General features: G+C 45.0%; 1 protein-coding gene across 1 annotated transcript; it reads left to right on the top strand.

Moving 5' to 3' along the window:
• The first annotated feature begins 545 nt into the window (after positions 1-545).
• LOC116737694 (protein MB21D2) lies at positions 546-9,124 on the top strand. Its single transcript, XM_032591052.1, has 2 exons — positions 546-903; positions 4,977-9,124. The coding sequence occupies exons 1-2, from the start codon at positions 657-659 to the stop codon at positions 6,239-6,241; spliced, it is 1,512 nt and encodes a 503-aa protein (XP_032446943.1). The 5' UTR covers positions 546-656; the 3' UTR covers positions 6,242-9,124.
• The last annotated feature ends 1,547 nt before the right edge of the window (positions 9,125-10,671 follow it).

Raw genomic sequence — 10,671 nt, 5'->3', positions numbered from 1 at the left:
CACCAGAATTAGGTAATTAGTTACTGTAACTCAACTACATTTACTTGTACAACTCTTTGAAAAATGTACTATGAGGAGTATTTTAACTTTTACCTCAGTAATTTCATTATGAAGTATTTTTACTCTTGAATAAAATTTGTGGATTCTCTACAAACGGCATGAAAGTTTAATATAGAAAGAAACTGATTTGGAGAAAATGTTCTGTTGCCTTCCTTTGATTTTGTCATTTTTGTCTTTAAATACCAAATTTTCCACTTAACTTTATATTTTCTTTCGTCTGATAATGTAAGTTTTAAATATTAAATGATCGATATTTGATCTCAGTACTTGAGTAAACTTTTACTAAACACTGTTTTTACTCTTAATCGAGTTATTTCTTGCTACATTTTACTTTTGCTTGAGAAAGAATAAGTTGAAGTGGTGCTACTCTCTTTCTGGCTAATCTGCCCGTCTCTGTTCAGCAGTAAATAATGTTTTCATCAATCAGTTTTATTGATGAAGTGATTTTTTCGGTGGGTGGGGCTTTAATTGTGAAGGCGGCGCAGCTGCTTCCGGTGCTTGTGTTTGGTGCGGCTCGGTTCGGTTCGGTTTGGCTCGGCCCAGAACAGCCCAACGGCAGCGGCACCAGCTGTAGAGAGAACCCGCAGGGAGGAACCATGGCGGCGCCAGCGCTCTCCGGTCGGCCCGGCTCGGCGGGCAGCCTCGGGAACAGCCCCACATCCTCGGCCGCGGGAAGGCTGCCCCAGGGCGGCTCCGGGCCCGAGCTGGACTTCAGGTCCGCGGCCCGCATGGAGGACCTGAACCGGCTCATCCAGGAGTTCAGCAAGCACGACCAGCGGGAGTACGACGACCAGCGGGCTCTGGAGATCCACACGGCCAAGGACTTCATCTTCTCCATGCTGGGTGAGCCGAACCGAACCGAACCGGCCCGGAGGCTGGATGATGCGCTGCAGCGCAGCAGCATCCAGGACCGCTGATCCGGGATCAGGTCCTCAGGTGTTTGTGACGCAAACCTGCTCCAGCCTGCAGATCTGGGGTCAGATTCAGGTTTTACCTGGTTTCCTAAAAGGTTTTCTGTCATAAAGTTACTCAGTAAAAATTAACACAAATAATTACAGAATTAAATCATTTTTATTTCATTCTGTTAAATAAATTAACTGTTTATTTAACAGTCATTTAGACAAATAACAACTGATTTAACTGCTATTTGTTTAACAGTTAAGTGAAACTGTTAGATATCAGTTTTGTTTATTAAACTGTTAATAAATAAATTAATTCAAACAAACATGTTTTAGTTTTGCTGAACTAAAACATGCTATTTTTCTATCCAGCCATCAGAAAAATAATATGTGGCTCATTTTTTACCATGTTAGTCATTCATTTATTGATATTTTCATTTGATTTTCATATTTTATTCACTCAATAACATATGATTTTTAAAAAAATGTATATTTAGCCTGTATTTCTCCATCATCACCAGCACAGAGTTTACAGAACCTTCACAAGAAAAACAGAAAAATGATGAACAGCATCATGAATAATTCAGATTCTTTGGTTAAAACATTTACAGACAGATAATTCATAAGAGCCATAAAAACATTTAGAGACGACTTCAGATTCAGGCATTTCTGAATAGTTAATGTAGCAACTAAAATAAATCATTAATGACAAACAGCAGAGAGAAATATGACGCTAAATATTTACCTTCAAACTAAATATTTAGTACATTTACATATTATCGTATATTTAGCTCGTAATATTTAGCAAACTGCATGTTAAGCTCGTTAATAATAAATCCTTAGCTCCAAATTAAATATTTAGTTATGAAGCTTCATATTTAGCTTCAAACTAAGTATTTAGCAGGTTAACTAAACATTTAGTTTCAAATTAGTCTTTAGTTAGCAAGCCAAATATTTAGTTTGAAGCTAAACATTTACCTCAGAGCTAAATATTTTAATATATGAGGTCACTAACCAATAACAGGAAGTGGACTACCAAAATAAAAGCTCGGTCTCCTGAAGCTCTTCCTGTTTCTCCTTCGTTTCTTTTCCTCTTTTCAGCTAAAAACAAAGGATGAGGCGTTTAAAGACAATCCAGACGTTTCCAATAAATCTACAGAAACTGCATCAATTTGGAAGGATCCGGTCTACACCCAGCTTTTATTTTGATAGTCAACTTCCTCTTATCAGAAAGTGAAAATGGATATTAGCTGAATATTTAGTTTGGAGCTAATAGTTAGCTAACTAAGTAAATAATCAGCATAAATTTAAAATTTAAAGTTTACAAACTAAAAAAACAAACGTTTCTCTTCCTGCCCCACAGTATGACGCTGCCATCGCCACGCTCAGTGAAATCAGGTCATATGTTTCATTTTGGTGGTTCTGATCAGACCCAAACGGTCCCAGCAGAACTGGGCTCTGGTTCTCCCAGCTGCAGGCGGACCGGTCCGGGCCGCGCTGACCCAGCGCTGAGCTGAGGGGGGATTAGAGAAAGATGCTAAAAAAAGAGGCAGATGGAGGATTTACTGCTGCAGCAGAGGCAGCCGGGTCGGGTCGGCCCATCGGGTCGGCGCCGGGCGGTCTGCTGTGTTCTGACGGAGAGAACCTGGAACCGGAACCATTCGGTTCTGCAGTCTAACCCAGAACAGAGCCCGGTAAAACGGGTCGGTTCTGACTGAGCAACCAACAGGAAGCAGAAGCTTTTATTTAATTTTTTGTTCCCGGTTGTTTGGATCGTTCATCCAGACCGGAACCGGCCCAGTTCTGCGTCCTGCTGGATTATTTTTACCCAGAAGAGATTAATATTCCTGATGAATCGTTTTGGTTTCACTCAGCAGGAAACACAATCTGAGGATTAATCAGAACCCGGATCAGAACCGGGTTCTGCCGGATCTCTGAAGGTCCCAGCAGCTCAGTCAGGTTCAGGTTTTGACTAGACCATCCCAACACCTCTGTTCCATCTGGGCCTGATGGCGCCGTGACCCCAGAACAAACCAAAGCGTCATGAATCCACTTCGGGTTGAGCTCGTTTTGTGTCCCGGTTCGGTTCTTTGGGTTTCCTGCTGAGCCCAAAACATGTTTGGTTTTTATGAAACAAGCTTCACCTGCTTTAAAACACTGAACTTAATTAATATTTACTTCATTCAATATGCAGCATTATTCATAACTAGCTTATCTAGAGTCAATAAGCCGAACCGGTCCAGACGGATCCATGGTGAGCCCACAGCACCATCCCTCCACCACCGTGCTTTAGACTCACCGCTCAAGTCGCTCTTCAGTGAAATTAGACTCCAGACTCGACTTGGACTCTGAGACTCGAGTCCTGGTCCCATTTTGTATCGGATGTGATGAAGATCTGCTCTGTGAAACTGAACCCATGAATCCCAGGCGGGTCCAACGAGTTTCTGCCGGGAAAACCCAGTTTCTAAACGGCGCCACCCTGCTGCCAGCAGAGCTTTGGGCTGTAAATGTTTAAAGAGTCAGACAACATTGTGCATGAAAATGTAAAGATTTACAAATAATTGTTACATTTTCATGTAACAATTTTGGCCTGAGGACAAACCGGACCGGTTCTGTTCTTTCCGGACTGACTTGTGAACATCTTTGCTGCTGATCAAGCCGCCTCACTTTTTCCCTGTTGTGACCTTTAACCTGTTCAGCCTGAGTTGGATCCGCTGCGTCGTCCTGGACAGATTCCCAGCTTTTCCTCGTCTTTCATCCACATTCAAAGTACTGGCTGAAAAATCAAAAGGACATTTATAAACGTCTAAAACTATGTTGGCATGACAACCGTTTTAATGAGCCACAAAGCGGCAGGAGGACAAACAGTAAACATGATTTAGAATGAGACTCGGCCTCCTGATCTGACCTCTGACCTTTCATCTGACAGTGTCTGAGAATCAGCCGGCAGCGTCGGTCCGCCTCACCGCAGCGCTGGAATGCGTTCGGCAGCCTGGAGCCGGCTGGAGTCCTTTCAGCTCCGGACCCGACCAATCCGGTCCATCTGCAGACACAATGACCCGTCCAGACTCATCGGGGGTCCCAGAGAGGGGCCACCGGCCACCCTTAGAGAAACGCCTCCAAAAGCAGGGCTGGACCCAAACTGACCCAAAAGGAAACAGAGTTAGTTCTGACTTATGAATGGGACTGATGGTTTTACCTCCTGATGGCGCTGATGAGATGGGAGAATCCCTCTGTCCAGCCACTAATCCTTCAGATCCTGCAGGATGGAAGATCTTAGAAAGTCGGTATTTCTCGTTAAATTTGCTGCATTTGTTAGAGAATGAATCTGTGGATTTTGGAGCAAACTGGGACAAATGGCACCAGTCCGGGACAAACGGCACCAGTCCGGGACAAACGGCACCAGTCCGGGACAGACTGGGACAAACGGCCCCTTGTTGCTCCGCGTAGAGACAGGCTGCCCCGCACCATTATGCTGCCTCCAACCAGTGCTGCTTGGCATTGGTTGGAGGATTTGGTAATGGTTTTATAGCTGTGTTGGTGGCTGTAGAGTGTCGGTGGGTCCAGTGGGTCCACTCTGCTCGTTGTGCAATTGGACACGTTGCCTACTGGTGGTGGTCAGAAGGTCAGAGGGCAACCTTGCCTTTGTCCCCAGGGCAGCTGTGGCTACTGTCCAGTAGCTTCCCACCATCAGTGTCTCCTACTGGAGAGTTGAGGGTTTTTCCTGGGGTCACTTCCCCAGTGACATACATGACTTTAGATTAAACACAACGTTGCAGTAAGTTACTTCTGTCTGTTTGTTTATTCCTGCGCCAGCACAGAGTATTTTCACCAAAAGTACATTTTAAACTCTCTGAAGCCTTAACTATTCATAGCCTTTAACCCTCCACCTGTTGAAGATATGTCTGGCCAGGTTTCAGGTGATTGGCTGGAGAAGTGGGTACTGTTGCAGTTGGACTTTATTCTGTGCATGATGAGCTCATTCATTTCCTGATTGGTTCTTTCTTCCTGTCTTAGGAATGGTTCAGAAACTGGACCAGAAGCTCCCAGTGGCCAATGAGTACCTACTCCTTTCTGGAGGCGTTCGGGAAGGTGTGGTGGACATGGACCTGGATGAGCTCAGCGTCTACGCCCGCGGCACAGACTACGACATGGACTTCACTCTACTGGTCCCCGCACTTAAACTCCACGACCGGAACCAGCCGGTGACCCTGGACATGCGGCACTCGGCGCTGGGCCACTCCTGGCTCAGCCTACGGCTCTTTGACGAAGGAACCATCAACAAGTGGAAGGACTGCTGCACTGTCGTCGATCACATCAACGGGACCACCAACTACTTCTTCTCCCCAACACTGGTGGCCGACTGGTTCTACCAGTCCATCTCTCTTGTGCTGCTGGAGGTGCAGAAGAAGCCACAGAGAGGGATGCCGAGGGTGGAGAAAGTGGATCGGAACGGGACCATCATCTCCGTCATCCTGGGGGTCGGCAGCAGCCGGATGCTCTACGACATCGTCCCCGTGGTGTCGTTTAAAGGCTGGCCTGCGGTGGCCCAGAGCTGGCTGATGGAGAACCACTTCTGGGACGGGAAGATCACCGAGGAGGAAGTGATCAGCGGTTTCTACCTCGTCCCCGCCTGCTCCTACAAAGGCCGCAAGGAGAACGAGTGGCGGCTGTCGTTCGCCCGCAGCGAGGTTCAGCTGAAGAAGTGCATCTCGTCAAGCCTGATGCAGGCGTACCAGGCCTGCAAGGCCATCATCATCAAGCTGTTGTCCCGGCCCAAAGCCATCAGTCCCTACCATCTGCGCAGCATCATGCTGTGGGCCTGCGACCGTCTCCCAGCCAACTATCTGGCTCAGGACGACTTCTCCGCCCACTTCCTGCTGGGCCTGATTGACGACTTGCAGCACTGTCTCGTCAACAAGATGTGTCCCAACTACTTCATCCCTCAGTGCAACATGTTGGAGCACCTGTCCGACGAGACGGCCATGCTGCACGCCCGCAAACTGTCCTCGGTGCGCTCCGACCCGGCCGAGCACCTCCGTACCACCATCGAGCACGCCAAGGCCGCCAACAGGTTGACGGTGGAAGTGCAGTGGCGGGGCAGCTCCACCAACCTGCCGTCGCCGCAGTCCGATGCCGGCGGTGAGAACCAGCCTGACGATCGGCTCGCCAAGAAGCTTCAGCAGCTGGTGACGGAGAATCCCGGGAAGTCCATCTCAGTGTTCATCAACCCGGACGACGTCACGCGGCCGCACTTCCGCATCGATGACAAGTTCTTCTGAGACTGAGACGTTCCCCTCCCCTCTCCTTCACCCGGTGACCCTGCCTCTGAAACTTTCTTTTTTTAACTTTTTTTATGTTTCCTGCCACAAAGTGAAGTGATTGTCTAGTAATCTGCCACAGTTTCTTATTTTTAGTTTTATTTTTCTACTCCCTTCCCCTCTGCCCTGGTTTTTCACTGTGTGCCCTGTGTTTTTTACCTTCTCAATGCCTTTTAAACTGACAGCTTGTTCTTAAAACTGAAGGAAGGGACTGAAATCCACCTCGTGATCCGAGTGCTGGTCCTGAAAAATGTTGATACTTATCAGGAATCCTGGAAAAGAGACAAACATCAATTTCCTGAATAAATCCGGTGTATTTTGGGTTCTCTTGATTGGAGACGTAAAAGCTCCGTTGTTGAGTGAATAACTGGGGCAGAAGTTGTTGTGTTGTCTTGGAACCAGGAGTGGACCCGGCAGAGATCCTGTGACGGTGGATTCAGTCCCTCTGAGGAATGTCTTGTCCCTGCTGGGGGACGACGGTACTAAAGTCTTAGAAACTAACTGTAAATAAGTAGAAGAAAAACTGACTGAAGAGTGTAGACGGACGGAAAACATACTAATGTTAATTTGTGGGCTACTTTTGTCTAATTTTGCACAGAATGTAAAAATCACCTCCTTTCCTCCTGATTGTGGACGCTCTGGTTTTAAATTGAACTGAATGTGAGCGGAGAGGCGACACTGTGCCGATGGAGCTGCAGTCACTTCCACCGCGTTTCCTCTGAAAATCTGGTTCATGTTGTGTTTCTTTGTGTTGTGAAGAACAAACAGCAGGAACCTTCAGACAGACGCTGGCCTCTTCCACTTTCATATGCTTTAAACTTGCAGAAGGGGGAGCTAGTGAGCCTAGTGCTGCAGTAGTGAAGTGTTGGCCTGCAGCCGCCTGGTTAGGACGTGCTAGGCGGCTAACGTTGTAGCAGGTGTGGCATTTAAACGGCAGCTCTTCTTCGATGCAACATCACCAGTTTATTCAACTCCCATAAGACGGAGAACGTGAAGTAACTCCGAAGCTACACAGCAACAGCGTTTACACCAATGATCAAAACCACCTGGATGCTAACTGTTGAACTCCAGCTCATATAGCAGCGCCTGCAGCGCCATCTGGTGACCAAACACATAAAACGCATATTTGACTCCTACAGAGAGATTTCTTTGACCCAAAGCTCTGAACCTCGGTGTAAAACTTACACTAAGGTACCTGAAGTTCTGGGACATTTACGCGACCAACAACCGCTAGCTGCCGCTAACGTTTCCTCATCGGCCACCGACACAAGAATGCTCCTCCCGTGACACCGCCGTGATTTCTGTTTCCCGTTACGCTCAGCGTACGCTCAGTCGCTGCTGTGAATCTTTAGAAATGTATCGGGGTCACTCTCATGACTTCTGCATTTTTAGCTGGACTCCTTCAGTTAGTGGCTGCAGTACCGAATGGACCAAAACCGTCCAGTTAGGTGAGTCGGTACCAGCAGACGCCTCAGTAGGGACACCTGGTGGTTGGTCAGGTAAATGAAGTCCACTCTGCTGTTGTCACAATTAACTTGTCAATTAAAAAATGCGAGAATATTACAGAGGGGAAATGCCTGGAGAGTCAAAATCAGACCGGTTTCCATGGCGACTTCCTGCATTTCAGTGACAGTTCGTTAACAAGTGAAGCTTTAAACAGGAGCTAAATCTAAAACTCTGTTTTGTTGAACGTTGAGTCTCAGAAGCTCCTGGTGGAGATCTGACACGTTAAACTCTGAGCTGAAGCTGAGTGGACAGGAAACCCGACTTCCTGTGACCCGTTTAAACTGAACCATGGTTCTGCTGGGAAGAATGACTGACATGGAGATCCAAACAGCTTTCACAAAAATCCCCTCATGGTCTTAACATTTTTACTAAACTTTGTGAACAGATCAGCGAATCGTCTGCAAACGTTTTTACATTCATAGCAGCTGAAACATTTTGATGCTTTTTTATCCTCGATATCAGATCAATGTCACAAATACTTCACCTCTAATATATCAGAGTGACCTTTGACCCTGGAGTTACATCTTATCAGCACATGTGACTCTGCTCTCGTCTTCTAGATGTTTTTCCAGAACCGGTGACACAGTTTGATATCAGTTCTGCTCTTAGTAAGATCATGTGTTTAAGCAATAACTTCTGTAGGTTAAGCAGAACAGAACCGGTTTAATTCGGGTTTAGGAGTTTCTGGATGAGTTTTCCTGGGTGTGGTTCCGGTTAGTGTGAAAGTGGAAGAGTCGGTCGGCTCACCTGTCAGGTGGAACTGCCGGATGACGGTCCTGCATCGGCTACAGGGTCGCAGGTCGCCGCCTCCACATGGATGGTCACTTGATTCAGGAACTTCCTGTTTGATAAGCTAACTTTTGTCTCCAGCTGCTTCTTTGTGTTTAAAGCGACGGGTCGGGTCCGGCTGCTTCCCGGCCGACCCGCTCCCACATCGGCTGTCTGTCCCGAACATCACCACCAAAACAAGAAGCTTCTCCTGCGGCCGTCGGGCCGGTTATGTCGTCTCCACATATCCTCATCCTCAAGTGCAATTAGTGAATGTACACAAAGACACGTAGCATGAAGACACTCCAGGTCTGAGCTGCTCAGCTCCTCCACTGACTCACTCAGAGGCCCTGAAGCCATCAAAGTGCCACACACACACACACACACACTCCTGCTCGGTGGAAATGTCGTCGGTGTTTTCTGACCTGGTCTCCTGTTGGGCTGTGACTCTTTCTGTTCTGTGTTTTGCTGCTTCCTGCTGATGATGGATTTTAGTTTCGAACTCAGATGGTTGAGAACTTCCTGCACTGTAACACCAGAGTCCTCATAAACACGTCTAACCTGAACGCACCGCCTCTGCTCCTCTCTCCTCTGTTCGCTTGACTCTTATTCATAAATCATAACTTAACCAGAAATGTTTATTTTTTAATATCGCTGCCTCCTTTAAATCTCCTTATGATTCTAAAACTCAACTAAGAAAAAACTGATGTTTTTAAATCCAGACATGACAAATGAAGATTTTCCATGGAATAATTACATTCAATTACAAGAAATATTTACTTAGATCTGTTTCTCTTATCAGGTTGGAAACCTGATTTTGTTTTATTTTTTTACATTTTCACAAAAATCCATTAAAAAAAAACTTTTAAAAAATCTTAATTTTGTTTCAATAAAGATAAACTTTATTATACAGAAAATAAGACTAAAACTAGAGGCTCAAGAGCTGAACCCTGTGGATCTCCGTTTTTAATAGACTGTATGGAAAAATGTTCCCTAACCTGCAGAAGCAGCTTTGAAGCTTGAAATCTAGAAATGTGGATTCCTGCAGGTCTCTGGTGCTTCACCAGGTTTTATTTCACAGAGCAACAAAGAGAAAACGAAAAATGTTTTCCAGAAAAGTCATGATAAGAAATGTTAGGATTGTTTAGGAAAACATACAATAAGGATGAGAAAGAGAAAAATCTAGAGTCAGATCAGCTCACCTGCACATTTTAGTTATACTAAACATTTCAGACATAAGCATTTGTAAACATAACTTTTAGCATATCGTCTCCTGCTCACCTTTACTAATCATTAATAAACAGTTGTTAATGATTTCTAAAGTGCTTGCAGATGAACTGATAAACTATTTATCCTTACAGTAAATTAGTACTGATTTCTTTTTAAAGGATTCAGAAGGTAAAATAAATAAGGATAGAAAACTTTTCATACTTGCTGAACATGGTTTATGGTAAAGCTATGACTTCTTTTGATTGGTTTAAAAACAGACACGTGACCTGGTTCCTGATTGGTTTAGAAACAGACACGTGACCTGGTTCCTGGTCTCAGTCGGGTGTTTTGGTTTGCTGTAGTTTTGTCTGACTGCCGCCAGGGGGCAGCAGTGAGCGCAGCAGCTCCTGAAGATTTTCTGTCCATTTTGTTTCTTATTTTTTACAATTTTCTTCCTTTATTCCTATTTTTATAGTTTTATATTGGAAGCCGTCATGATGAATAAAGAACCTGGATGTCTTTCAGCTTCAGGATGATTTTTAGTTTCTCTAGTTTCTGTTTTTAGTTTTCCTCTCTGGTAACACTTCCTGTTTGTCTTTTCCTTTCTTCCTGTTTTTCAATCATTTTCTCTCCTACATGATTAATTTCCATGTTCTCTTTTTTCCTGCTGTTTTGTGATAATTTAACTTTTTATTTTCTTATTTTTATTTATTTTGTCATCATTTTCTTTTTTGTTTAGTCTTTTTTTGTTTCTCTGCTTTTCTTCCCTTTCATTTTCCTTATTATCTCACCCCTTCATTTCTTCTCTCCTCCGTTCTTCAGCTGTTTCTTTTATTTTTACACTATCAGTTCATTTCGCTGTCGGTTTCCAGATTTATCCAGATTTATGTTCTTTCTCACAGAAACTC

The sequence above is a fragment of the Xiphophorus hellerii genome, chromosome 18 (genome assembly GCF_003331165.1).
Source record: "Xiphophorus hellerii strain 12219 chromosome 18, Xiphophorus_hellerii-4.1, whole genome shotgun sequence".
NCBI lineage: Eukaryota > Metazoa > Chordata > Actinopteri > Cyprinodontiformes > Poeciliidae > Xiphophorus > Xiphophorus hellerii.
This window is presented reverse-complemented; position numbering and strand designations above follow the sequence as displayed.

Coding starts and splice junctions, on each gene's coding strand:
- LOC116737694 (XM_032591052.1), top strand. CDS start 657: ATGGCGGCGCCAGCGCTCTCCGGTCGGCCCGGCTCGGCGGGCAGCCTC. Junction 904..4,976: donor CTTCATCTTCTCCATGCTGG/GTGAGCCGAACC, acceptor TTCCTGTCTTAG/GAATGGTTCAGAAACTGGAC.